Source organism: Panicum virgatum, chromosome 9N (assembly GCF_016808335.1).
Source record: "Panicum virgatum strain AP13 chromosome 9N, P.virgatum_v5, whole genome shotgun sequence".
In the NCBI taxonomy this organism is placed as follows: domain Eukaryota; kingdom Viridiplantae; phylum Streptophyta; class Magnoliopsida; order Poales; family Poaceae; genus Panicum; species Panicum virgatum.
In genome coordinates, this window is record NC_053153.1 from 77,135,041 (window position 1) to 77,161,583 (window position 26,543).

General features: G+C 46.4%; 5 protein-coding genes across 11 annotated transcripts; 3 read left to right on the forward strand and 2 right to left on the reverse strand.

Moving 5' to 3' along the window:
* Positions 1 to 2,850: 2,850 nt before the first annotated feature.
* LOC120691440 (germin-like protein 3-1) lies at positions 2,851 to 3,826 on the reverse strand. Its single transcript, XM_039974510.1, has one exon. It carries the CDS (start codon positions 3,747 to 3,749, stop codon positions 3,066 to 3,068), a length of 684 nt encoding a protein of 227 aa, XP_039830444.1. The 5' UTR covers positions 3,750 to 3,826; the 3' UTR covers positions 2,851 to 3,065.
* A 660-nt stretch (positions 3,827 to 4,486) lies between these two features.
* Positions 4,487 to 10,835, reverse strand: LOC120690472 (tubulin--tyrosine ligase-like protein 12). 2 transcript variants are annotated; one of them, XM_039973124.1, is made up of 15 exons: positions 10,424 to 10,835; positions 9,707 to 9,967; positions 9,265 to 9,389; positions 8,401 to 8,602; positions 8,179 to 8,304; positions 7,690 to 7,946; positions 7,347 to 7,454; positions 7,130 to 7,271; positions 6,847 to 7,018; positions 6,114 to 6,271; positions 5,648 to 5,971; positions 5,468 to 5,542; positions 5,201 to 5,270; positions 4,973 to 5,130; positions 4,487 to 4,778 (listed from the first exon to the last, which is right to left on the reverse strand). In XM_039973124.1, the coding sequence occupies exons 1-15, from the start codon at positions 10,760 to 10,762 to the stop codon at positions 4,629 to 4,631; spliced, it is 2,667 nt and encodes an 888-aa protein (XP_039829058.1). In that variant the 5' UTR covers positions 10,763 to 10,835; the 3' UTR covers positions 4,487 to 4,628. The 2 variants fall into 2 exon arrangements, with proteins under 2 accessions (XP_039829058.1, XP_039829059.1); XM_039973125.1 differs by lacking the exons at positions 4,487 to 4,778; positions 4,973 to 5,130 and having other exon boundaries at positions 5,387 to 5,542; positions 10,424 to 10,810.
* A 1,511-nt stretch (positions 10,836 to 12,346) lies between these two features.
* Positions 12,347 to 16,733, forward strand: LOC120692898 (2-hydroxy-6-oxononadienedioate/2-hydroxy-6-oxononatrienedioate hydrolase-like). The gene is made up of 4 exons (XM_039976286.1): positions 12,347 to 13,408; positions 15,523 to 15,618; positions 15,974 to 16,041; positions 16,150 to 16,733. Exons 1-4 carry the CDS (start codon positions 12,557 to 12,559, stop codon positions 16,298 to 16,300), a joined length of 1,167 nt encoding a protein of 388 aa, XP_039832220.1. The 5' UTR covers positions 12,347 to 12,556; the 3' UTR covers positions 16,301 to 16,733.
* Positions 16,734 to 17,837: 1,104 nt separating this feature from the next.
* On the forward strand, positions 17,838 to 20,129 carry LOC120692583 (2-hydroxymuconate semialdehyde hydrolase-like). Its single transcript, XM_039975939.1, has 4 exons — positions 17,838 to 18,642; positions 19,323 to 19,415; positions 19,630 to 19,697; positions 19,799 to 20,129. Exons 1-4 carry the CDS (start codon positions 17,971 to 17,973, stop codon positions 19,932 to 19,934), a joined length of 969 nt encoding a protein of 322 aa, XP_039831873.1. The 5' UTR covers positions 17,838 to 17,970; the 3' UTR covers positions 19,935 to 20,129.
* Positions 20,130 to 20,855: 726 nt separating this feature from the next.
* Positions 20,856 to 26,217, forward strand: LOC120692715 (guanine nucleotide-binding protein alpha-1 subunit). 6 transcript variants are annotated; one of them, XM_039976095.1, is made up of 14 exons: positions 20,856 to 21,061; positions 21,191 to 21,357; positions 21,476 to 21,548; positions 21,767 to 21,804; positions 21,887 to 21,995; positions 22,125 to 22,202; positions 22,753 to 22,860; positions 22,943 to 23,044; positions 24,726 to 24,781; positions 24,893 to 25,027; positions 25,314 to 25,407; positions 25,495 to 25,554; positions 25,639 to 25,718; positions 25,850 to 26,217. In XM_039976095.1, the coding sequence occupies exons 5-14, from the start codon at positions 21,915 to 21,917 to the stop codon at positions 26,046 to 26,048; spliced, it is 993 nt and encodes a 330-aa protein (XP_039832029.1). In that variant the 5' UTR covers positions 20,856 to 21,061; positions 21,191 to 21,357; positions 21,476 to 21,548; positions 21,767 to 21,804; positions 21,887 to 21,914; the 3' UTR covers positions 26,049 to 26,217. The 6 variants fall into 6 exon arrangements, with proteins under 6 accessions (XP_039832029.1, XP_039832027.1, XP_039832026.1 ...); XM_039976091.1 differs by having other exon boundaries at positions 20,858 to 21,061; positions 21,887 to 21,976; XM_039976093.1 differs by having other exon boundaries at positions 20,857 to 21,061; positions 21,476 to 21,804.
* The last annotated feature ends 326 nt before the right edge of the window (positions 26,218 to 26,543 follow it).

Sequence of the window (26,543 nt, forward strand, 5' to 3'; positions counted from 1 at the left end):
ACGATCGATGGGCCCCTTGAAATTGCTTGTAATTGGAGCGTGCGCGGCACATGTTTGAAGCAGTGCCTGTACGCCTTGTGTGCTCTTGCAAAACGAAGCCATGACGGATATGCATACAAGAATCAGAGATTATTCTAGTTTGAAGTTGCAGTCCGTTTCAGATCCAGATGAATTGTATGTTGTCAGTCTAATCTCCTTTCAAGATTAGTTGTACACGACTCATGCCTTCTTGTAACGAACATGGCACCATTTATGCTATTTCGAGTGATTTTGGTGATCGAATGACAACGCAATAAATGAGACTAATTGTATTGTTAAGTGAACATTTCTAGATCCCAGGGATGAAGTAAAAAGGCCATGCAAAGCAAAACACGAAGAAATAACTCAAAGAAACACTGAATTGGACGAGTTCTACTGAAATCAGTAGCACCGGAAGAACCGATGCTATAATCATCGGTGCATCCGATGGTTGTCGGATGATCCGACGGCCTGGCTATTGGCACAAGTCTGTGCGCCTCTGGAGGTCATGTGAAAATCAAGTGAAGCACCGGTTGAACCGACGGCTTCAAGATAGGCATCGGTGCATTCAACGTACCATATTCCAGAGACGATGTCAAGCGCGCAGGAGCCAAGTCTTCAGCACCGGTTGAACCGGCAAAACATCGGTGCATTGACGTCAGCGGAAGAGGGAGGTCCAACGGCTAGTCCAGTTGACCGGTTGAACCGACGCCCTAAGCATCGGTCTAACCGATGGTCCTGTGTCAGTGAAGCCAACGGCTACTTCAGTTGCTTAGAGTGACCGGATGAACCGACGTCATCCCTGGCAGAAGCTTGCTGGAGTTCAAGGAAGTCACATACACACCCAAGAACCACTCCAAGCCATCCAAGAGCTTAGTGTTCATATCATTAACCTTTAGCACACTTTGAGAGTGTTGTGTAAAAGATTAGCTCTTAGTGAGTGAGATTACAAGGCCTTGAGCCCTTGTGCTGTGGTTCTCTAGTGAACCAAAAGAAGAGCTTGGTGCGCCGGCCCCTTGGAGCTGTGAAGCTCGCCGGCAACGTCACCGACCCTCCGACTTGGTGTGGAGCGGCGACGATACTTTGTGCGGGGGACGTGGAGACCCCCATCCTTTGTGGAGAAGCTCCTTAGTAGAACCCGGGGCCAAGGTGACCGTGATTGTGTTCACAGAAGAGACTTGGTGGCCGAGTAGCAATACTCTTAGTGAGTGCTACAACAACGTGGATGTAGGTGTGCCTTTGTGGCTAACCGAACCACGGGATAAATACCCGCGTCAAGAGTTTGCTATCTCCTATCCCGCTCATTAAGCTTCCGCATTTCATACTAGTTTTTTGTATGACTTTACTTTCATATAGTAGTTTCTTGATAGGAAAGTCTATAGGTTGCTAAACTCTTTTGGAATAGGGTTTTCATACTAGAACAACCATAATTGCACATCTAAATAGCTTGTTTTAGTTTAAGTTTTGTGCAAACTAGTTTGAGCAATAGGTCTAAGATTTTTAGAGAGCCTAATTCACCCCCTCCCCCTCTTAGGCTAGAGCACCCGATCCTTACACTTCTGAATTCTGATTTGAACCACTGTGATTCTTGACAGAGTCTTCAGATATCAAATCATGCAGCCATTTTTCAGCATATTCAGGTTTTGTTTCTCTACTAGCTGTTGCTGCAGAATAGAGAATATCATGCCGTGCAGTTTGAAGTTTGAACTCCACAACTGCTGCAGCATGCTAGGCTAATAGACAGCCTCCTGCTAGATTTCATGGATGTCTTGGATCATGTATTCTTCTCAGGTTTAGCACAGAGTTGGCACAGTACCATGTAGCTTGTCACACAGAAGGGATGCTGAAACTAAATGAGAGAGAAAATTTTGTTTGTGTTCATGACCTCAGATCTTGTAAGAAAAAATCACGTAAGCCGCTTGTCGATCTGACGGGTTTTCACCTGCCGCGAGCATGTGGATCGCGTTCAGATTGCCCTGTTTGACGGTTCATTCATACTTCTGAATTCAGACAGCCGCGTCGAAAATCACACGAGCCCTAGTCGTGTTCCAGAAACGGGCAGAACATCTGGGCAGGAAACGAGATGCTCGGCATGACGGCTTCAGTCGCCGCCATGCCTTTCGCCTTTACCGATCGATGCCGATGCTCCCCAAAAGAGGGGATCGGAAAAGGCTCGACCGGGGGCGTAGAAAGCAGAGGCGCCTTGCCTCTGCTTTCAGATCGCGTCCGGAGGTCGTCGGCGACGGAGGAAGAGGTCGCGCCAACCACCACGGACTCACGTCAGGAGTAGACCGTAGACGTACGAGACGCAGAAGAGTACACTGTTTCTGCTCTGCAAGGACAAACGATGGCCACACAAGAGACGGGAGAGAGAGGAAAATTGGGTCATGCTTTGCTTGCTTGTCAATGGAAGATTCACGTCGAAGAAGACGACGAACAAGATAAAGATTGATACCCATGGATCGGAGCTTGGCCATGGCCGTGGGAATTCATCGGTGTCCCCTAAAAGGAGAGTAGAAAGTGGTATCTGAGAGAGATCGATCTCTTCTTCCTTTACTTCAAGGAGGAAAAAAAGGGGGCCGATCTCTTTCTCGCTCGCTAAAGCAGAGTGCTTTTAAATTCTACTGAGATTAGCCCGTGTTCTTGTTCATCCTTGCACCTTGCTGACCGGCTTGCCCACCACGTGCAGCAGGTCTCACCGGGTTTTTTCCAACGCATCATACGCACGCAGATTAACTGATGAGCGAAACCTTGCGCCCGAATACCGTCCAGAAACCTTCACAAGTCAAATGCAGAGATCATCATCTTTAGGTATAGCTTTTGTGTGCATCAGCGTGACATGAACATGATTCGTGTGTCACTCTTCGTATTTCTCTCCACAGTATTTACTGGGCCATGGACATGAAAAGAAGCCCAAGCTTTTAGTTTCGGCCCTTTTTGTTTTTTTCCTGGGTGTCCCATGTTTAAACTTTATTATTGTTAATCCAAAGATATTATGCAAAATCTGAGAAAGCAGAGGTGAATTTCTTTCGTCTCTATGATGACTACTATCCGCCTAGGTTTCTTTGGATCCTGTGCACGTCCTGGCCGTTGATCTTGAAGGCCATCTTGAGGATCTCCTCCGGCATCTGGGGCTCCGTCCGGAACGCCGAGAGCGGCACGAGCTGCGCGCCGGGGCTCTGGCTGTTGAGCCCCGACAGCACCACGGCCGGCGCCGCCACGTCCATGTTGTACAGGAAGTGCACCATCGCCCTCGGGAACACGAACGCCTCTCCGGCGCGCAGCAGCTGCGTGTACAGCCGGTACGACGTGTCCGCGAACCCGACGAGGACGCTGCCGGCGAGCACCAGCGCCACCTCCGACGCGCGCGGGTGGGAGTGCGGCGGCACCACGCCGCCCGGGGCCAGGTCGATGCGCGCCATGGCGAGCCCCTGCGCGTTCGCGCCGGGGAGGGACGCGGCGGGGCTCGTCACCGTCACGTTAAACCCGAACAGCGTGGCGGACGGGTTCGTCGCGCGGGAGAGCGCCGACGTGGCGAAGTGCTCCGCGCGCGCCGCCGCCGGGTCGATGCAGGGCAGGCCGTTGAGGTGGAACCACGCGGCCGCCGCCGGGTCGGCGACGCAGTAGTCGAAGAGGAGGTCGGGGTCGGACTCGCAGAGGGCGGCGAGGAGGACGAGAGAGAGGAGGATTCGATGGATGATGCTGGCAGCACGATCAGCTGCTGCTCTCATGGTTGCTCTTGGATTGGTTTGCTCCGACTTTTGGCACGAAACGAGCTAGCTAGCATGTCTTTGTTAAGGTTCAGTGATCAGCGTAGCTGCGTATAAATAGCAGTATTGATGAATCGAGTTCATGACACGCGAGCTTCGTATGATGACGATGCTTTCAAGTTACTGTGAGAATGAGTATCAGAGGGGTAAGGGCTAGCTTGCCTTCAGGACGTGCTTTTCCTAGACCTGAGCTTGCGCTATGTTTCTTTTGATCCAAGTATGCAGCGTTTTTATCAAGCACTGAAAGCATAAGCAGCATCAAAATCTCATCAGCAACGGTGCTGAATAGCTAGTACTTACAGGATCACAGTTAGTCTCACGTAAACCAGCAACGGGTGCTCCTGATAGGCCGCCTCGGTGAGGTTGGTGCGCCTCTGCTCTTGGCGGTTTCGGTGGAGCAAGCAGTGGACAATTTCTTCCACGAACCTCCGCCACATCACGTGGACGCATTGCAGGACATGTTTCCGATGTTGAAAAACAAGAGCAAAAACTCTCCCTTTATGGAATGAAGCGTTGACTGAGAGCTACGCTTCATTTAGATTGTGCGGGATATAAGTAGTTCACGTGAGAGTTTATCTTTTGAATTGTGTTCAGCTGGCTTACTGGCTTGTGTCCATCTAGAGTCCGTTCCATTTGGGTTGTAACCGAACACTATAACAATTTCTACTTCGTCTTAATATAATGATACGCAGCGCGCATATTCGAGAAAAAAACAATTAGTTTCACGGAAAGCTTCGGCAAACTACGATCAGAAACAGGGCAAAAAAAAAAGCCTGACAGCTTATACATGCCATGTAGTAAATTTGATGTTACGAGTTACAACAGCCTTCCGGGTGATGCTTACAACGGCGATACATTTGTTTGCTCGTCGAGAAAGAGGCAGCCAAACACCGTATTGAAAAAATCACTGCCTCTGATGGTATTCTGGCTCCCTACCAGAGCTTGCGTGTCATAGTTGCACGCCCTCCCGCAGTCTGGACAGTACGTCACCTGCATACGTATTTTCGTATTGAGCCGGGCATAAAATGGTGAAACTTAAAGCTTTTTTCTAGCTCCTGTGTGGAGCAAGCACTTATCACTATAGTTGGTGTTCATGAAGAGAAGTTCAAAGCAGGTTTTCTAACAATATCTTGAAGAGAAATCCAAGGTACCAATCGTCAGACAGGAAAGTATTTGAGACGAACCTCTAAAATCTTTGGCTTGAATCTGCTATCAAGCATAACGTCTACCCCATAGATGGCCCTGGAGAAAGGGTTCTGCATCTCAGGATGAACAGCGGCAGTCGACTCAAAAACACACCGTATCATAGAACGTATGCTTTCATGGATCTCCAGCCATTTAACTAAAAGTTTAATTGAGTGTCAGCAATGTCAGAAGTTACATAAAAGAGGAAAGCATTCAGGATATTTTACCTTGGTGCTCCCTCTCAAACTCCTTGACAAACTCTGGCGTGTTCATATGGTTCATCCTTCCAATATAATTCTGGATGGAGAACAATTAGGTAACTGGTTACTTATCATGACAACTGATTACAGTATAAGAATAAAGCTAGAAGATATAACCTGACTTGGTACTTGATATAATAGAAAAGTGCTTGCAACATTAATAAATCTTCAACACCAAGTCAGCAACTAGTTCATGATGTAACTCCATAGAAGTGGCGATGAGTTGGATCTTACCATCACAGTGAAATGGGTCTCATACTCAAAAAAGCTAGTCTTCTCCAAAGTGTACTGATTGTTTGCTAACCTAACCTGCGATAAAATAAACATAAACAGGACTCACAGGCATCAACATCAGACAGGGAACCATAATGGACACATAGATTTATCAAGTATCAAAAGACTTTCAGGCCATACCCAGAAAACATCAGAAAGAAATATCTCCAAAGGGCATATACTGCGGACCAAAACAATGTACCGAAGATCAAACTTCCTTCCTTGAAAAAGGGCAGGGCGTTCTATATATTTTTGGCATATCTTGGGACCTGTCTCCATAAGTCTGATGATAGCAGATAAATCACCGGTAACTGTGGTGTCAATAGTTCTTGCCATGTTCCAAGGCTTCATGATCCATAAGTTGTCCAGGCCATCTCGTTTCCTTGTACAATAGTCACCAATCAGTTGAGACAGATGGGTCTCTAGGTTATATGTAGGTTGAAGCCATTCTGGTGAGCCCCATGCCTGCATGAGTTGATCTTAGTTTCAGATGCCACTAATGGTTATGCTGCCGAACTCAAACCAGTTCTATATTTACATTGTAAGCTGTAAAAGGTCCCCTGCCCACGAGAAGGAGAGGTACACACTGAACATGCCGGTAGCTCACCTTATGGATGGTCTCCGCTAGGTGGTGCTTCATGACCAGGTAAGCTTCAAAAGGAAATTGATTTGTGTATTGTTGGTCCGTGAGCCCTATTGCCTTCTTTACTTCTGAATCCACTTGCATGCTTACCCAGATGATGTCCGCCTCCTTTGGATCAGTTGCTGCAGGTAAACAGAAAATATGTCAAAGAGTTGCCTTTGAAGCATATATTTGCAGAAATACAGGGAGACGCCCAACTAAGTTTCATTAATTGTCATGACTCTAAAAGTGTATTAAAGGAAACGATATGAAATATATGATCAAATTAGCTCACATTGATTTTGGTTTGTTCCTGAAAATTTTAAAAGATAGGTTGACAATACAAGTTAAAAACTATTACAAATTATATGGTGCATGAAATATAGCACGGAGTATTATAACAGGGTACAAGAAAGATAACATAATATTTATTAGAGTTCTTGGATAAAGCAATAGAAAAAATGAATAGCTACATAAAGGCTAAGATTCTCCATATAAATGAATACTCCTGTAGTTGACAAGCTAATCATTCCTTTTCAAGTTAACGTAAGTTCTGATGGGAAGGAAAAAAGGTGCAGAAAGAAGAAGGAAAATGACCGCAAGGATGGGTTAACAACTTGAGCGAATGATAGCTAGAATACATTTCCATCTTGAAAACCAGCCAATCCGTGAAAGAAAAGAAGAGACAAATGATAAGACAGGAATGAATGTTGCTTACTGAGAACAAACTCTGGCCGTGTTAGAAACTCCTCTACATGAGGTATGTCAGTATATACTCGAAGTGCACGGCCATCACTTGGACGTACACTTTTGGTTGAGGGTGTCTCTTTAATTTTTGTCGAAGAACAAATGCTATTTGATTGTAGTTGTTCCTGGTACCTCCTGAATTCCTATAAAGTATTTTTAAAAAAAATTATATATTTGGAGTTAGCATAAGGCTACTTCCCCAGCCTCCAATCCCCAAAAGAAGTATCTTCATGTAAAAAAAAGAACAAAATTGCCTGAATAAAGTAGTTCTCTGGTGTGTGAAACCAAGCTGTAAGCCTAGCTGAACGTTGTTTCTCCTCGCCAATACCAAACAAGAAATCCCGGGTACACTCTTCTCCAGTATGAACATCAAGAGTGGGCCACAGAACTGTGTAACTGAAAATATTGAATATTAGCAAACTATATAGTGTTAGTTAGGTTACAGAAAAACTGATTTTCAAAGTGCAGTACCTTATAGCAGAGGCTAGTTTCCCTTCTGGCATGAACAAGAATGGAGCTATTCTGAAGTTTGGAATATCACTGTGGCGCATGGCTGAGCCCAACTCATCCATGACGTACCTGCATAAATAGCCAGCCATCAAATGATAATACAGTTGATCAACAAAATATCCTGTGCTGGCAGCCCATGTTTTCTGTTTACAATAATGCAAAGGTAGATCTCTGAGATAAGCCCGTAATCTAATTCTAGGAACGATTATCTTCTGGGCAAACTTTTGAGAGACCACTATTAAGTTACTAAAAGCGAGGCAGTAATGGTTCAGAAAAGGTGAAGAAGAAAGACTGGAAATCATACCAGACAGGTGTTTCATCAATCTTTTCTTCATCAGCAAGCCGGTATGTCATAAGATACAACCACATTGCACCAATAACTCTTTCAGCGAGGGATTCTTCTGGTGACCATTCTGGAAGCCGCGGTTGAAGTGCAGAGTCAACTATATGCTTCCCACTCTCTATTATACTTGAAGAATTCACACCATTTAGAAACGATAAATTAGGAAGAGACTCAAGAATGGAAATTGCACTGTTTCCCAGAGGACCAGGAATATCAACCTGTGAAATGAGTTTGTCATGTAAAACTTTATTTAAGTGACCCAATTCAAGAATCTAGGGGGCAAAAGGAAACAAGAGAATCCACCATATGCTACTGAATAAGTGAATGTTCCGCAATATGCCACTCATTCAGAAGCTGACATCATCTTGGGCATGTCAGTGGAACAGTAGTGCAATATAGAGAATTGCTTGAGAAAGGACACAGGAAGATGTGTAGGCTGGTGCATAATACCTCCAACTCTTGTAACTGAGTAAATCCACTAAGTAACTTAAGGAGATCGTCACCAGAAATTTGATCCAGAGGATTACCACGGATGTTCAATTTTGACAGAGATGGCAGTTTACTAGGAGAGAGAGCCTGGGAAGTTAAACGCACAGAGAGGGAAATTGTCAGTAAAAGGGTTCTGAAAGCTGTGTATTTATTTATAAAAGATCAGTCGAGGACATTGGATACCTCTGGTAGCTTGTGAATGCACCTATCAGAAAGATCGATAGTGGCAATACTATCCAACAATGTGCTTTCCACAAAGGAACAGGGATTATCTGCTCCAACAATGTCAGCACAGAAACTCAATGCCCACTCTCCAGCTTTACTCGTAAAACGTGAATTGTATATTTCCAATCCAGAGAGACTATCTAGAACTGCTTTGTCAATACTAGAACACCAAAAGGACAACACAATGTCAGACAATGATAGCATAAGCTATTACAAGACTATTGCATGAAATTCTAGAAGAATCCAATAATCCAGGAAGGAATGATTCCTTGATTCTTAGCAGACAGGAAGATACACACTTCCCTTCCATGGCATTGCTGTTTATTACCAAAAACATGTACTGTGATCAAATGTAAAGCAGTAGACCATCTGTATTTGAGATAATTAGTTTACGTGTCCCAACCTCCGCGCGTATATTTGTTAGCCCTTGTAAGAAGAGAAGACCCAAAACCACTCTTATGTTATACTGAGGACCACATGACAATATAATAGCTCAGAATGCATGGATGACAAAGAGGTGACAAACAGGTTTACTTCTTTTCCTTCCGAAACCCACTTTTGGCAGCTAAAATCCATCCATATTTAAATCAATCGTTTGACCAACCACAAAGTACAAATGTTGGGCCTAGGATTTGCATGAACGCTATGATTAGTCCACGTTAAAGTATTTTGTGAAGACAAATCACTTCCAACTTCCATCAGTATAATTATTAGCAAGTTTCCTCAATTTGTATTCTGTTTGACCCTTGAATTGCCATGAACATATGCACAGAAGAATTAGAGAAGCAGGCAACAGAAGGAAAAGATAAGTTCAGTTCTGACCCTTTGCCAAGAACAGGATTGTCGTTCAACCAAAGTGCCTTTAGCTTTGGACACTTCCTGATTTCTTGTATGACTTTCTCTGTATCCTGCAGCCTGTTTCCCCACAGGTTGAGAGCTACCACATTCTAGTGACATACAAAAGGAAATAGGTCAGATAAAATGAGTAAAAAGAACAAAGTGTCAAAAACAATTCTCCTGACAACTAACATAGAAAGTGATAAAAAAAATTCTTGAAGTTGCCACTATAAATATTCAAGTATTAGACAAACGCCAAAATTCACAGATAAATCTATAATAAAAAAAACATTTCCATTTCATTTTTATGGGGAATTTGACATCAAGCGCATAACCATTTTTTTCAAAGAGTATATTAAAAATGAGCAAATGAGAACATGTACATCAGAAAGAATCAGATCGGTTTTCTTAGAAAAAAGAATCAGACCGGAAATTTCGCAGATAGATCCAAGGTTACTAGCATATCATCATCAATTCCAAGTTCCTCAAGTTCCAGCCATGCTGCAGAATCAGTTCCCCTTTCCTGTACTCTAGCCCTTTCTGTCTCCACTACTTGTAAGACATGTTCCAAGCTCACATTCTTCTCATCGTCCTGCTCATCTTCTGACTCTTCAGTTTCGACCTTCCGGTCCAAATCCACACACATCAATGCTGCCATCCTTTCAGCCAATCCTGGTACTTCCCGCAACTGCAAAATCATCAAAACCCAAGCATGAGATCACCTATACTAACATGAAAAACCTGCAAGTGGACACTACGCTGAACCCTTGAAAACTCGAGCATGAGATCACTTCACTAGTTGCTTTTAAGGTATCTGAAATTCCAGCTGCCACTTCATGAATCACATTATAGAATGACCAACTGTAAACACTTTCAGCCCATACGTTTTCTAATCACTCCAATTAGCCAAAAACTGAAATAGGGCATACGAAATGACTCATACTCCACTGGAAGCAGATAATTTAACTGAACGGATTCATGGCAATTTTTCCAATTCGTTATTCGTAGGAGTAGTGATTAATTGATTATTGAGGCACGCGTCACAAAAACGTGAAGCTACGCTGAACCCTTGAAAACCCAAACACTTCGCTCCTCAACAAGCTAACTGAACTCACTCCGCGCATCACGAGCGCACGCCACTTGCCTGCTTGAGCGCATCAGGGAGGCGGAAGGACCACGCGTGGTCGACGAGGAAGACATCGGACTCCTTCCCCAGCGGTTCCTCGGAGGCGAGCACGAGGCGCCTCTGCATCCCTCCCTCGCAGGGCTCGACGGCGAAGACCTCCCCGCCGTCGAAGACCTCGTCCGCGAGCTTGCGGTACAGCCGCTCGTGCAGCGACGGCGGGATGCCGGCCGCGGCCAGCAGGTACGCGTGCACCCGCGCGAAGTCCTCGTAGCTCCGGATGCGTCCGTCGGTTGCAGCGGCCGCCGGCGACATGGCGATGGCCGCCGGCAAGCGGAAGCGGCGGCGGCGTGAAGGCATCGGGGGAGAAGAAGGGTTTAGACGCGTCCGGAAACGGCGCCTGCCCGAGCGAGTGGAGAGGGCGAGAAACTGCGAGTCTGCTTTAACGCTTTAAGATTCGCGCTCGATATGCCTCCAAAGATTCGCCGTGGATGCCTGCTGGTGCTGGCTGTGAGGCTGTCTAGTCGCTGTCCGTTTTGCTTTTGCCCCCGATGGAAATTGGAAAATGGAAATCGACTTTAGTAGTAACTACACAGGTTAGCGCGCTATGCGCGCCTGCGCCTATACCTAAAAAATTGGCCTAAAATAATAATGGAAAATTATTATCCCATGCTATGTTCAAAGCAACATCGTATGGATGTGTTGAAGCAAATATAAAAGTTACATTAAATTGGTATAGTAGTTCCGAATCTGAGAGCGTGACAATTACGAATACAGATTATTTTTGTTAGGGATTCATTTTTTTTTTGTATTAGTAGATATAGTTGATGGATTAGTGTACATTGAATATTGCTTTTGGTATGGGAAAAAGATAAAATTGGCAATGAATGAATAATTCGATTGTATTTTGGGAGTTTACAAAGTGAAAGCAAAGTCCACAAAGTATTAGGGTTACCACATGTGATCGTAATATACAAAATCTAGTTGTTATTTATATATATATGTAATAAATAAATATATAGTTATGTTTTCAAATAATAGAATGAACATAATTTTTTGAAAAAGATAAAGAGACTCATTCAATAGAGTTGTGGTCCCTCCTGGGTCCCACTTGAAGAGTACGCGGGATCATGAACAGTACCACCTGAATAGTATATGGGTCCCACCTAAACAGTACGTGGGTCCCACATGGATCCCACCAGAATAGTATGTGGGTCCCACCGGAAAATTGCGTGGGTCCCACTGGGTCCCGCACGAACATTGTGTGGGTCCCACGCAGGGTCATTTCATGGGTCCCACTGAAATAGTACATGGGCCCCACCTTAAGAATAGGTGGGTCTCGCATGAACAGTACATGCGTCCCACGTGGGGCAAGACTTGGGGCAAGACTCACGAGAGGGCTCAAAATCTTGGCCCGTTAAGTATATGTTATAAATAAAAAAAAGTGTCTAACATCATTAATAATCTGATGTCACCTCACAACACTAATAATTATACACCATTTATTTAACTTACCTACCCTTTTCACTTCACTAGTAGCTTTTTAGTTTGTCGTGAACATTTTTTTTTCTAAAAGGCACTGTACAATCATTCGTTGGTTGTTTCTGGTTCTGGACTTTGACGGTCGAAATTGAGAAACTGAGAAACAAGACTGAGTGGTTCACAATACTCAACCAATGTGTCATGTGTGTAAGGAGTGACGAGCTAGTGGTTCAGAGGCAAAGAGCATGCTCTCCCAAGCATCAGGCGCCACATGGTGCCGGGCATCCGTCGCAAATGGCCGTGCGCCCGTGCGCCGAGAAACCGAGTCACGGTCGGCGCCCCCGGGCCGGGCGGTACATTGCCAGGAAAGAGGAGACGCCGATGCTCGCCGGCCAACCGGCACATCAGGCTTCCCAAGATTATCTGGCTGCCGAGCCGAGATGGGATCGGACGATCGTCTCTTCAGATTTGCGGGCCACACGCGACTCGAGCGCCTGCATCTACAAAACTGTGCTCAAGCGACACTGTAGTTCGCCATGGTCCCCGACGCTGATGCCGGGATGAGGCAAGAAGATGCAGCCAGGGCCAGGAATATGGCGGCGTGCGTGGTTGCTCGGACGGAGCATTGCCGCATGGGTACACTGACACTCTACCTTGCACGCACAGTGAGGCATGCTCGAGCGGCCTCTAGGTAATTTGACCTCGTTAATTACGAGACGAGCGGGGCAGCCTATTTATACACACGCTGCGCCTCTGCTGATCTGCTCCGGGGTCCCCCGATCTGGGAAGGCATCTTTGTTGTCGCGCGGCGCGGCGGCCATGAACATGAAGCCGCCGCCGCACGGGCACGGCGCGTCGACCCTGTTGGCGCTGCTCTCCCTCTCGCTGCTCCTGCTGCGCCTGCTCCTCCGCCTCCGCTTCGCCGCCTTCCGCGACGCCGCGCTCTCGCTCCACCTCCTGGCCCGGGTCCGCCTCCGCCCCGTCCTGCTCCGCCTCCCCGGCGCCACCACGCTCCGCGTCTGGTGCCCGGCCTCGCCGTCCCGCAAGCCGCCGCTGCTCCTGCTGCACGGCTTCGGCGGGGACGCCAAGTGGACGTGGGCGCGCAATCTCCCGCGCCTGTCGCGCCACTTCCACGTCTACGCCCCGGACCTCGTCTTCTTCGGCGCGCACTCCCGCTCCGCCTCGCCGCTCCGCTCCGTGGCGTTCCAGGCGCGCTGCGCCTCCGACGCCATGCGCCTCCTCGGCGTGCCCCGCTACGACGTCGCCGGGATCAGCTACGGCGGCTTCGTCGCGTACCGGATGGCCGCCGCCGAGGCCAGGGGCGCCGTCGGCAGGGTCGTGGTCATGACCAGCGGCGTCGCGGCCACGCCGGGGGAGATGCGGGAGATGGCCGCGCGGGAGGAGCGCACCGTCGAGGAGGCGCTGCTCCCGGAGACCGCCGAGGGGCTGCGCTTGCTCGTGCGGCGCTCCATGCACCGCCCGCCGCCGTGGATGCCGGACTTCGTCCTTGACGACTTCATCAAGGTTAGTCACTGCTCCCGTTCTGTCTGTTTCTTAATATTTTTCCCAAGCTATTATTGTTTTTTCAGGTGTACAATATTATAGTAGTAGCTTTCTATGCCTGCGTGGTGTGGTGGAGTAGATTTTGATGTGCATGCTGCAGCATGCTTGTCTGCTTTCGTGTTAAATTTTGTCCATCTCGATCTAGCCCGCTAGTGGGCGCATTGCCCAACATTATTGGTATTAGCAATATCTATCGATCGCCGGCCAGAATTGAGATTATGCATGGTTAGCTAGGCTAGATAGGGGTTAGTGATCGATAACACGTCTGTACGAAACTAGGTGGCGCACCAGTGCGTGCATGCATTAATTAACTAACCCTTTAGCCACGTCTTGCCAACAATGCAACCGTCTCGAAAATGAACAAGTTGATGACAAATTTTGGCCCAACTAACTACTAAAGTTTCATACTGCATCAGTAGTTGCTATACCGGCGAATCAATTGTGTGTGCTATGTTCATATGTTGGTGTTTTTACCATTACCATTTACCGTACGTGTTTGTTATAATAATTAATTAATAACTTTATTCGGGCATACTAACCATAATAGTTTGTGATTAATTAGGGTCTAGAGTTACTTATGATCGAGTGGGGGTCAAAAGGTTAAATAAACGTAGCTGCCGCTTTGGTTATGATGAACTTCTGGCGGTTAACCGAACTGAATCAGACAACTCGTGTGCAATTGAATTCGATTCAACGTGCTAGGACCCTAGTAAGTACGCTGGAGGTTGTGCGCCAGCTAGCTTTCACCGTTTTCTCTACGTGGGTGGAACCCCCACTTGGGGCTGATCGCTGAAGCAACGTGGCAGTGGTGTCTTCCAGAGAGCGAGGGGCCGGGAGAAGGGCTCGGGACGGGGCGTGGTAGATCTGGTCCGGCCGGTCGGACGCGGTCGGATCTCGTCGGTTCCTTCGCCCGGCTGGCTCACTACGTGGCCCACCCGGAGTAGTTAGTTAGAGAGAGAGAGAGAGAGAGAGATTCCCCGATCCTAAAACACTGTCAGGACTGCACTCCCACGCCCGCCGTGCCCCCACCCTAATCCTGAATGCTGGCTGCCGCCGCCACTCGACACGTTCCTGGTGGAGCCCTCCGCCGATCCAGCACCTACTCCAACTTCGTTGGCTCCATCGGAGGCGCTGCCCATCTAGTCTAGATTAAACAACAACCAGTTGTAGTGTAGTACAATTATACAAAAGGGCTCCATCCCTTGTCTTGTAGAGTTACGATATCAAAAACAGGTTGGAAGTTGGAACCACCAAACTCAGCTCGGCACTCGACCATGCCGGTGCAGCTATGTAAGCCCACGTGGGGCTCTGCCAGGCACGAGTGGCTTACTTGCATTGTGGCTGCAAACCAAGATATAAGTATTATGCGAGACAGAATAAAAGCTGTTGATTTTAAATGATTCAATAGTATTTTGTGTGAGGGAGATTAAACTGAAACAATGATAGATTTTTTTAAAATGATACATTTTTCTTATAAATAACAACGGTATAGATCGATGGCGCTTTTATGCGGCTCGCGTGAGCCTTTTCTTTTCCTTTTTCCCCCTTTCCTTCTTGGCTTTTGTGTTTGTCTCTCTCTCTCTTTTGAGTTTTTGGCTCGGTTTCCGCCCCGTCTCGCTAGCTAGTTCCGATGAACCTACGATCTGGCTGGCGCCTGCCGTCGGACATCGAAGGATCTCCGAGCACGTAATCGCGGCGAGGATTAGGGGCGACGTGTGTGCACGTGGAACGTGCTACCTAGCCCGCCGTAGCGAGACCCCAAATAAAATTCTTTCTTAGTTTCTTGATGATGGATGGATGGATGGGATCAAACCTCGCCTGTCCCCGGCCATTTCCGGCAGCTATGCTACGCTGTGCCGCGAAACAAGTCCGGTGCGGTGCCCATCTCCATCAGCGGATCCGTGTGTTATCAGGGGCCGGCGGCTCGATCGGTTTCGTGTCCACACTTTGCTTGTCAGTTTCTGCCATCCTGTCGGTTTCGATCGAGCACGTTTTGCACGTGGTGGCTGACAGTGATAGTGAAGCCTTTCTCTTTTTTGTTGTTTTGTTTTGTCTCTCTCGGATCTCGGCCGCAGCTCATGTGCGTGGATCAGAGGAAGGAGAGGGCGGAGTTGCTGCTGGAACTGCTCAAGAATGGAGCTGGCTTCGATCCCCTCCCGGTTCTTACCCAGGTACTCCCTTGTCCCTTTTTAATTGTCGTTGTTGGTGTGCGTGCCACAAGTTTGACTCGATTTGTAAAAAAAAATGTGTAACATTTATATCTCCAAATAAATATGTTAAAAAACTAGATTAAAAGATCTATCTGATGATATTAATTATATATCATAAATATTAATATTTTTTATATAAAATTAGTCAAAGATATTTCTCGGGAAGCGAAAGCGACAGTTATTTAGGGACGGAGGGAGTAACTAGTAACTAGCTAGTACTACCACTCTACCACATCACAGCTACACCTGCATGCACATGTGTCGTTCTTGCGTTGGCTTCTTGGTTCATTAACAAGCTTCAGCTTCCACTCCCCAGGAAACACTGATCATCTGGGGAGACAAGGACCAGGTGTTCCCCGTCGACCTCGGCCACCGGCTGCAAAGGTGCAAAACGCGCAGCACTGTGCAGAATTCTTTCTTTGCTTCTGATGTCTGAACATCTTTTTTAGATTCATCTCTGAACATTTTGCCATGAATCGTTACTGAACGCAGGCATCTGGGAGGCAATTCCAGGCTGGAGATCGTCAAGGACGCAGGGCACGCGCTGCAGCTGGAGGGGGCCGAGCATGTCAACAACTTCATCAAGTCGTTCCTCCTGGACGAACGGCGAATTGGGCCGGGCGTCGCCGTGGCCCAGAAGTAAGGCCTTTTCCTTCTTCTTCTTCTTCTTCTTCAATTCGGAGAGGCCCAGCAGAAGCAAGGCCTGCTTCAACGAGCTCTTCCAACGCACACTACCACCAATGGTGGATTGGTGTCTCTCCACCACATGCCGGAAAATAAGGCTCGCATCGTATGATCCGGAGCCCCGGACAGAAATGTAACTGTAATTAAAAAAATGTAGCAGAGCATCTATGATCTGCTTCGACAAACCCGCAATCATGCAATGTGGGAGCTCGAAGGAATTGTAGCATGATGTCTGAACTTCTGTGGCTGAAATTCAGAGGGCTCTGTTTGCGGGGGTGCCCTGATGCTCACAGTCTGTCCCTGTCTTTTCCTCTGGCTCAAGTGCGAGCCATACTACTGAACTGTCCGCCCTTTTGACTTTATGTGCGAAATGTATTCTTGCGATGCTGACAGTCCACTTGTGAAGCATATACTCCAATCCTCCAATATTTCTCTAAAAAAAGGAATGCAACTCTCATTTTCGGTTTCCCATGGAGTCAAACAATTTTAAGTTCGATTAAATTTACAAAATGGTATTAACGTTTATGTTATAAAATGAGAATTACTAGATTAATTATGTAATATATGTTTAAACTAAATCTATTTAAAGACGTAAATGTTAGCAAATTTGAAATTGTTGACTCATTGATATGTAATCCAATTCTGCTCGGCATCATGCTGTGCTGCCTTTACATACATATCAATCACCCTTTTGGTGGGCGGTCCTCTTCCTTGTTTCTTCCAGAGAAGAAAACAAAGGGAAGTGGAGGAATATGAGCCAGCCGAGTGCCGACCAGGTGAACAAATTTATCAATTGTTTTCCTCCTGCCTGAACGAAACGGGCCGGGCCTCGGCGTAGCACGGAAGCAAACCCCAGAAAAGGCCCTGCATTCACCACCGCCAGTAAGAGTGCTTGCTTCCAACGGAAGATGCATACGACGCGAACGCGAGTGTGTGTGTTTGTGGGTCCAAACGCAGGAAGACAGAGCCTTCTATGTCCGGTCATCCGGACAAGATAGAATGAATGATCTGCAATCATTCTTATGGACCATTGCGGACGTTTGATCTGCGCGCAGAACGTCCGCCATCTGATTTCGTCTTTAAAGAATAAGGAGTAGTACATTACTTGAATCGGTTACAGGGGTTTCATCAACCTTCAAAAAAGTTTATCACTCTAGAGTTTATGCCGTCAGACGTATTTTATTCTTTCTGCTAAACAATCCCCCCTTTCAGCGACAGAAGAAGAAACAGAAAGCGCATGAGCCTTCCCTTGCTCGCTACTCTCTTTAGCACCACATCGGCGACACACCTATTACATCTTTAACAGATGCCTCTCTCTCTCTCGTTGAAGCTGTCAACATCACCAGCGTCCCCATTCAAAGGCCCCTCCTCCTAACTGGCTGTTTGCAAAATGTTTGGTCCACTCAACCACCCTTCCCTTGCAAACCCGCAATGACTGGAAGCCCTCCGTTTCCTTCCCCCACCACCAACCTGGCTCTATTTAAGCTAAGCACATGCGCATCGCCTCCACTCCCTCCATCCCTTGGCATGCAAACTTCCACACTGTCGGCTGGTGCTGTTTGCTAGCTGCTGGCACCTTTCGCTTGGTAGAGACTGCTCGGTGGTGCCACCAAACAGAACCGGCCAGCCATGGGGGGCAGCCTGAGCCTCGTGCCGGTGCTCGACTACTTCGCCCGGCGCGACTTCCTCGCCGCCGGCCTCCGCCCGAACGCCGTCACGCTCCCGTACCCGGACGGCGGCGCCGGGGCGACGTGCACCGTCCACTACTGGGCCCCGCCGGGGGAGCCGCGCCTGCCGCCGCTCCTGCTCGTCCACGGCTTCGGGCCCCGGGCCACCTGGCAGTGGCGCTGCCAGGTGGGCCCGCTCTCGCGCCACTTCCACGTCGTCGTGCCCGACCTCCTGGGCTTCGGCGGCAGCACGTACCCGTTCGAGACGGCGCCGCCGCCGTCGGAGGCCACGCAGGCCGCGACGCTGGCCGCGCTGCTGGACGCGCTCCCCGGGATGGAGGGGAGGCGCGTGGCCGCGGCGGGCACGAGCTACGGCGGGTTCGTGGCCTACTGGCTGGCGCGCGCCGCGGGGGCCGGCCGGGTGGGCCCCGTCGTGATCGCGAGCTCCGACCTGCTCAAGACGGCGGCCGACGACAGGGGGTTCCTGAAGCGCGCCGGCGAAGGGTGGAGCGGCGTAGACCAGATCCTCCTCCCCGCCGAGCCCGCCGCGATGCGGAAGCTCCTGGAGCTGGCCTCCTACCGCCCGCCGCCGCGAGCGATGACGCCGGACTTCCTGCTCCGGGACTTCATCCAGGTGCGATTGCATACCGGAATCTTGCGCTCCAACGACCTTTCTTTGGTCCTCAAGTCAACACCACATGGATCCATCCTAGTACATTAGTAACATTACACTTGTTTGTCATTTCAATCGCAATCCGCGTTATAAAACAAGTCAAAATAACGTGGGCATCTCGTCTCATCGCGCGAGGTACCTAACCCACACAATTAACCAAGTGTTCGATCGAGTTCTTAAACAAACAAATTAGGGTCATGAACGATGCATTCCATTCCACAGATAGTATCAGCTTGGTTCGCAACAGCAGCAGTTTCTTCAGTCAGATTCAGACTGGCGTGAAGTCGTGAACCCCAGAGCACTGCTGCTGTAGTCCACACTTGCCAGCAACTACTTTGCCAATCGCGCATTTACTTTGGGCAGAGACAAACCGAGCCACTCGCAATAATACTTAGGCCCCGTTCGGTTGCGTCGGAATGGTTCCTTGCCGAAGCGTCCTTCGATAATTTACACAGGGCCGGAACCATTCCTGGCCATTCCACGCCCGGAACGGCACGGAATGGTCCTTTTCTTGATACGGCTGGAGTCCTGTCGGTGCAGCCGTGCTCCTCCAGAGATTGATTTGTCTTTGATTTCACCTCTTCTTTAGGCCAGTCAGTTCAGTGCTGATTACTGAATGGTTTTTTACCATCATCTGTCAGAAACTCTTCACGGAGAACAGGGAGCGTCTTGTTCATCTCCTCAAGGGGATTACAGTCGGCACGGAGAAATTCCAAGTGACACCAATACCTCAGGTACTATCTGTTCATAATTCCATGCGTTATTAGATGGCGCCATGCTGTGATCAATTAAAAAGCTTAGACCTGTTGTTTTCTTCTTCTCTTGTTAAATGGGTTTCCCCACTCCTTTTCTGTAACGAACGTTATTGCTTTCAAGAAAAGCCAAGGTTTTCTCCTTCAAAAAAAAATGAGGTCTTGGAATGGTCCAACGTGTGCTGTGCATGTGCAGGACGTGTTGATTGTATGGGGAGACCACGACCAGCTGTTCCCGTTGGAGAAGGCGTTTGCGGTTCAGAGGTACTCTGACGGTTTCCGCGCGCACGCTGTGCAATTCCTTTTTTTTTTCTTTATCAAACCGATGGGTGCCGGCCCTGTGCCAACGTTGCCGTGTTGTTCAGGTCTCTGAACGGCAGCGCTAGGCTGGAGGTCGTGAAGAAGACCGGCCACGCTCCGCAGCTGGAGGACCCGGCCCGGTTCAACAAGGTCATGCTAGACTTCTTGCTGGCTGCTCACAAGCCCGATCCCTCGGTTTAGTGGCGACTCGCAGCAAGATGCATTGTGGATTGGTAGCCCTGCTTTGTTTGTACTTTGTAATAAGACTTGGTTAGGCGCCTCACTCCATTCACTGGTACAGATTTGCTCTATAGATGACACCATCTCAATTCAGCCATATGGCTATTTGTAACTGCAAAAGCGAACCGATTTTCTTCGTGAAGATGCTGCGTGGAGTATACTGGCATGCAAGCCAAGTACCGAGTGACGCTGCAACCGGAAAAGGTTGTGCTTGCTTCGACGCCACGCCGAATTGTCGATGAGATGAGACGATGACTTTGCGCCGCTTTGTCTGCTGCAGTCACCGTACGAGCCAGCATCTAACCGCCGCTTTAATTTTCTCCGCTTCCACTTCCACGTGTTCCGAGCAAGAGCATCTTCATCAGATTCTCGACAAATTCCAACCCTCTAAATAGGATGATATCCATAAAATTCCAACTCTGGAATGGAGGATGAAGGGCGGAAGGGCAATTGAGTCTTTTCCTAATTGGTGTTAGCTGTTTTAACGGTGTTAGTAACATCAGTTTGGGTGAAGGATGTAACTGACCCCAAGTTTAATAGTTGAAGACTAAATTGGTCTAAACGAAATTACAGGGACGAAGTTGACCCTTTGGCAAGAGTTCAGGAATTATTTTGGCTATTTTGCCAATAATATTATATGATACTAAAATATTATTAAATTAAGGTGAGATTATAAATACACTATTTTAGTTAGTTAAGAAATTGATTTGCACCAAATGAAATATAAGACATTTTTACAATACTTAAGGGATGAAAAATACACTTTTTTCTATTCGTAAAGTCGCTCTGTCGTGATCAAGTTTACATCTCATCTCACGCCTTGGATCGACCTCGGCTCGGCGTCCTCCAGCTTTAGGTGGCAGGGTCACTCGAGCTCGGCTCATTCACAGCCCTCCCGCTCAGGGCTCAAACCGCTCATCCGGCTCAGGTTCACGTATTCCCTCTGTTTCTTAAACCTTTCCCTTCTCTCGTCTCTCGGACTCTCACCTCCTTGCTCTTCCTTCCCTGGCGGCGACGACTGGACGAGCGGCGGCGCCATTTGTCCTGTCTTCGCCCAGCCCTTTGCCGGCGACGAGCACATCCTCCAGGTATGCCCGCCCCTTCTCTTTCCTTCTGCTGTGCGAGACGGAGCACCCCAAACCCTAACAAAACTATTTGTGTTCGGATCTGAATCCAGTTACAATGTATTACCTACTAACTTCGATTTCGTTTGCAAGAATTATCGGGTGTATATGTTTAACCAATGTCATATGCTGGGTCCGCCCCTGATTGAGAGTGCGCATCTAGAATAATGTCTGTGCTTACCTGCGTGATTGAAAGCATGGGCTCATCCTGTAGCAGACCTCATTCCTTAAACGAGGCTGAAGCAACTGAAAATGCAAAGGTAAACTTGTCGTTTAGACCAAGTAAATGCTATTAGTAGGTTTCGATTTTGAGTTGGTTAGCACTTACTAGCAGCTGCATTTGATGCCTTCTGATACTCATATGGTATGTGTGTCCAGTCTGCTGACATCGACCGGCGGATTTTGCAAGAGACAAAGGCAGAGCAACACATCCACAAGCTCTTACTTCTTGGTAGCACCTACTTACTCGAACTCAAGAGGTGTTTTGTCATGTGAAGTATCTGTTGCTGTGTGGACTTTTGTCTTGATAGTTTGCTGGGTCAGCCAAAATTAATATCTCTATATTTTCTCCCTATTCAATTCTATTTGTCTATCTTTTAGTCTTGAAAATGCTATCTTTGCATGTTGGTCATCAATAAATTAGTTTGCCTGTCTATCTTTCTTTGCAAGGTGCTGGAGAATCGGGAAAGTCGACAATATTTAAACAGGTAAGGCCCATGGCATCCCTTTGCGGATCATAATTCCTATGCCATCAGCAGGTTACATATATTTCTGATTGCTCATTTGCAGATAAAGCTCCTTTTCCAAACTGGTTTCGATGAGACAGAACTTAGGAGCTATACTTCAGTCATCCATGCAAATGTGTATCAGACAATTAAAGTATGCTATACTAGAAAGGGTGTGTCATTTTGTTTCTTACAGCATAGTGGGGATTATGCAGAACAATTTTGATTTTAGATTCGTATGCTGCTCCTATGGGGATGTGTTTACATATATTTTGCCTCAGTAATGAGTTATATGTGCACAGATTCTATATGACGGAGCTAAAGAGCTAGCCCAAGTGGAACCAGATTCCTCAAAATATGTTCTATCCCCAGATAATCAGGTTTGTTCCCTTGTTTTCTTCAGTAATTAGAGCTAAATTTGTCAATATAGAAACTTGGTTATTCTGAAATGTAATGATTCTAATGTGGCACTGCTGATATGATTGCAATAGTTGAACCAGCTTGTAACTGTGCTGATCTCAAATGCTTTATTATGCTTTTTGTTTCACTTGCTAATGAAATGATATCCATTGAACATTAAACCCAACCAAATGGAAAAGGGGAAAACTATGTGTAGCCATTCATTTTATATGTTCCTCCTTAGATTTTCTAGAAAATCATTTATTTCTTTTGATAAATGGAAACCTTCCTGATATATCCGATTGGTTGGGAGAAGAAGGCTAAGCTTGATATGCTTGACTAATTTCTGTTTGAAATGTTGAGTATTCAAAATTCAACTGTAACATTTGTTTTTGGCTCTTGGTTCTGAGGCTAAACAGTTATCAAATGTCACCTTTGTAGGCATTGTGATGCCTTGCTAGCTCATAGAAGCTTATAATTGTCCACTTTATTGAACCAGTAACACCAGTAACAACTTTGTCCTAACTTCAGGAGATTGGAGAGAAACTATCAGAAATTGGTGCAAGAATGGATTACCCATTGCTGAACAAAGAACTTGTACAGGATGTAAGAAAACTATGGCAAGATCCAGCCATTCAGGTGAAAAACGTTGCTACTTTATTTAAATAAATTGTATAAACAGTTGAACAGATAACTTGATTATGGAGAAATGCATTTGTAGGAAACTTATTCACGTGGAAGTATTCTGCAAGTCCCTGACTGTGCACAGTACTTCATGAACAATTTGGACCGATTAGCTGAAGTAGATTATTTACCAACAAAGGTATGCAACTATGTCCATCTAATTTTTTTTAAAGAGACAGCCTTAGTTACAGGTTTTCTGATATTACCGTACTATTTTGTGTTGACTGTGTTTAGTGCATTAGAAGCTGGGTCAAATGAGAGATATATAGATCGCCCTTTTTTTCAAGACCTTAGGAGGCTATTAGTAGGGCTGGACAAATAACTCGTAACTCGTTAGCTCGCTCGGCTTGTGACTAGCTCGGCTCGGCTCGGCTTGGCTCGTTACATTTTTCAAGCGAGCTGAGCTGGTATTTTTTAAATAACGAGCTGGCTCGAGCCGGCTCGCAAGCAGCTTGCGAGCTCAACGAGCCGAGCACAAGCAGCAGGCCAGCCGGCCCAATAGGCAGGTCCAGCCCAATTTTTACAAGTACCCCTGGTCCAAGCGTCCGAGCTCAGCTTGCATCTGCATCGCCCAGTTGGTCAATCCTCCTCTCGCACAACATGCAGCCATGGAGGCTCCGCTGCCGGAGCGGTAGATCTCGCGTGCGCACATCCATCCCGTTCCTCTTCATGACATCCGTGGCTCCGTTGCTGTACCCCGTATTCTCTAGATCCAAATAACTGGAGACCTCTCAAGAATCTCGCTGCTACTCCTTCCCCTTCCAATTGACCAGCTATATGATTTTGCAGAGTTTTTGCTAAAGATTTTTTTGGAGTCTTGTGCGTGATACGACCATTCCCCTAATCACCTGTGGTCTGTGGATCGCTGTGTTGTGAATGCTGCCACTTATAATTTCTTGAATGTTGATTTTCTTGGCCATGATTTCCAATTTCGCTTGATCCCGCTCTGGAAATTTACACCATTCCCCTTTGCTCCGTTCTCTTTCTGTTCTCTTTCTTGCTAAAACGATGGAGATGAACTTGGTCGCCAACTTGCGCTTCACTGTGAGGTCACGCCATCGTTTGCTGCGCGGCCTTCGCCCTTGCGGCGTTGCTTGCGTGCTCGTCCTCTTCAGCTCGCGAGACAAACCGAGCTTGCTCGAGCTTCTAATGAGCCGAGCCGAGCTCAGTTTTTTGCTCGTTAGGTTAATGAGCCGAGCCGAGCTAGCTCGGTAAGATTCCGAGCTTGAGCGAGCCGAGCCAAGCCGAGCCGAGCCGGCTCGTTATCCAGCCCTAGCTATTAGTATAAGTATTCAGTATTATATGTTGTATATTAGCTTGAATAGAATCCCGATGCACAGTTGTAGTGAAGTGAGGGAAAATTCTACTAGACTGCTATAGATGTCCCCAACCTTTTGTGTTTCCTTGTGTTTCTCAACCAGAACCCTTTTCAATTTTCTTTGCTGAAAAGACTTTTGGTTCCTTCCACAACTTCGAAAACATAAGCATGGCGCTACATTATCCAGACCATGTTTCAGTTTTTGCAACGATTTCCCCTCCTAAGCAAAGAAATTTGTCAAATTGCATTTATTTGTTTGAAATATTATAGTGGTGCATTTAGAAGTAGCCTTTAGATACAATGGAATCATCTAGTTCTGGTTAAGTCATTCTCAAGGCGTATAGAAACTAAAACTTATCTTTTGTTTTAGTGTCCTTTTTTGTGAATGTTCCATCGTATTATTTTTGTTTCTGTGCATGGATATTCGATAATAGGTCTTAAGGGTTTGCATTTTATCTCTGAAGTACTTATGTGTAGTACTTGACACGGACTGATTTTGCAGGAGGATGTGCTTCATGCAAGAGTACGGACAAATGGTGTGGTAGAAATTCAGTTTAGGTAACCTGCTGACATGATATTTGCATATTTCTGTTGTCTGAATGACAAACTAAATTGTTATTATTGAGTTAACATAAAATTTCTAATTAGTGAGTTTTTATTTTCCTGCAGCCCTCTAGGAGAGAGCAAAAGAGGTGGAGAGGTCTATAGGTTATATGATGTTGGCGGCCAAAGAAATGAGAGAAGGAAGTGGATTCATCTTTTTGAAGGTGTTAATGCTGTGATCTTTTGCGCTGCCATTAGTGAGTAAGTACATTTTCATTGTTCACACTTCATTGATTTGAATATATCCTAAACTGCCGAATTCTTCTCTGAAAACTTTATATTTTTGTCAAGATGCACAGCACCAAGAAAGTTTCTGTTTATAAGTTGCTGCGTACAATCTGATCAATGCTTCTTGATGGCCAGAACATTTCGTTATTCATGTGTTTGTTATGTTTAGTTGGGGTGTTTCTGATATTAACTCCATTTTCCGTTAAATACAAATTTGAAATATTCTGAACAAAAGTTGAGCACTTGCTGTTAATTTCAGGTATGATCAGGTGTTATTTGAGGATGAGACTAAGAACAGAATGATGGAGACCAAAGAACTCTTTGACTGGGTCCTAAAGCAAAGATGTTTCGAGGTTTGTGTAAAATTCATCAGAGTATTTTGTTCTCATGCTAATTTCTGGTCATTTTGAGCACTACCTTGATGCAATTCTGACGTCCAGAAAACCTCATTCATGTTGTTTCTCAACAAATTCGACATATTTGAGAGGAAAATACAAAAGGTATAGGTCATCTTTTAACACCAAGTACTGAGTAATGCTAAGTTTGCTCGCGCACCAACGTTTGTCTGATTCATCCTTATGTAGGTTCCTTTGAGTGTTTGTGAGTGGTTTAAAGACTACCAGCCTACTGCGCCTGGTAAACAGGAGGTTGAACATGCCTACGAGTGAGTGTGCTACTGTCTCCCCATCACTCTATCAATGCCAGATTTACATGCCAAAAAACAACTTCCCACTTTGCTATCCTATACATGCATGTGCAAAACTGCTGCTTATGGTCTAGACGGTCGTTTTACAGGTTTGTGAAAAAGAAGTTTGAGGAGCTCTACTTCCAGAGCAGCATGCCAGATCGTGTAGACCGAGTTTTCAAGATTTACAGAACAACTGCCCTGGATCAGAAACTTGTAAAGAAGACATTTAAGTTGATCGACGAGAGCATGAGGCGCTCCAGAGAAGGAACTGGACCGAGTATGTGTTGTAAGTCACAAGAAAAGTAATTAGGATGGTGAGAGGAACAGAAGGTTTACGGCCTTACAGCTTTGTTATTGTATTTTTTTTCTTTTTTCTTTTTTGTATGGGGAACATTCATTGATCTTTTGTTCTTCCACAAGCCAGTAAAGATATCTGTTGTGCACTGTGGTCAATGGAAAGTTTGGATCCTCCCCATCATGTCAGAGTCAAGTTCATTAGTTGCAGAATGCGATAATCAGAAGTAGCTGAAAGCTTGAACCAGGAGCTACGGCAAGCTAATAAATATCGTATAGCGGCATAGTTGCAGATTAGTGTCTGTCAAGTCGATTCCGGATAGAGGGTGCTAAGTCTGAATAGTGGAATTCAAAAAATATTCAAAATTTGGAGCATATACGAATATTAACATCAAATTTACTTAAAAAAATCTAAAAATTCTAAGTAAAGCCATTACATTTCACGGTACAAGAATGACAAAGAAGCATTAATAAATAGATGTAAGAAGATGAATGGATACATATTAA

Excerpts from the sequence above, each read along its gene's own strand:
- LOC120692715 (XM_039976091.1), top strand. The coding sequence starts at position 21,265 with ATGTCTGTGCTTACCTGCGTGATTGAAAGCATGGGCTCATCCTGTAGC. Across the intron at positions 25,028-25,313 it reads TTTTGCGCTGCCATTAGTGA|GTATGATCAGGTGTTATTTG; the intron begins GTAAGTACATTT and ends TGTTAATTTCAG. Across the intron at positions 25,408-25,494 it reads TAAAGCAAAGATGTTTCGAG|AAAACCTCATTCATGTTGTT; the intron begins GTTTGTGTAAAA and ends TCTGACGTCCAG.
- LOC120692583 (XM_039975939.1), top strand. The coding sequence starts at position 17,971 with ATGGGGGGCAGCCTGAGCCTCGTGCCGGTGCTCGACTACTTCGCCCGG. Across the intron at positions 18,643-19,322 it reads TGCTCCGGGACTTCATCCAG|AAACTCTTCACGGAGAACAG; the intron begins GTGCGATTGCAT and ends ATCATCTGTCAG. Across the intron at positions 19,698-19,798 it reads AAGGCGTTTGCGGTTCAGAG|GTCTCTGAACGGCAGCGCTA; the intron begins GTACTCTGACGG and ends CGTGTTGTTCAG.
- LOC120690472 (XM_039973124.1), bottom strand. The coding sequence starts at position 10,762 with ATGCCTTCACGCCGCCGCCGCTTCCGCTTGCCGGCGGCCATCGCCATG. Across the intron at positions 7,455-7,689 it reads ATTGATGAAACACCTGTCTG|GTACGTCATGGATGAGTTGG; the intron begins GTATGATTTCCA and ends CTATTTATGCAG. Across the intron at positions 7,272-7,346 it reads AAACTAGCCTCTGCTATAAG|TTACACAGTTCTGTGGCCCA; the intron begins GTACTGCACTTT and ends CAATATTTTCAG.
- LOC120691440 (XM_039974510.1), bottom strand. The coding sequence starts at position 3,749 with ATGAGAGCAGCAGCTGATCGTGCTGCCAGCATCATCCATCGAATCCTC.
- LOC120692898 (XM_039976286.1), top strand. The coding sequence starts at position 12,557 with ATGCTCGAGCGGCCTCTAGGTAATTTGACCTCGTTAATTACGAGACGA. Across the intron at positions 13,409-15,522 it reads TCCTTGACGACTTCATCAAG|CTCATGTGCGTGGATCAGAG; the intron begins GTTAGTCACTGC and ends TCTCGGCCGCAG. Across the intron at positions 16,042-16,149 it reads CTCGGCCACCGGCTGCAAAG|GCATCTGGGAGGCAATTCCA; the intron begins GTGCAAAACGCG and ends TACTGAACGCAG.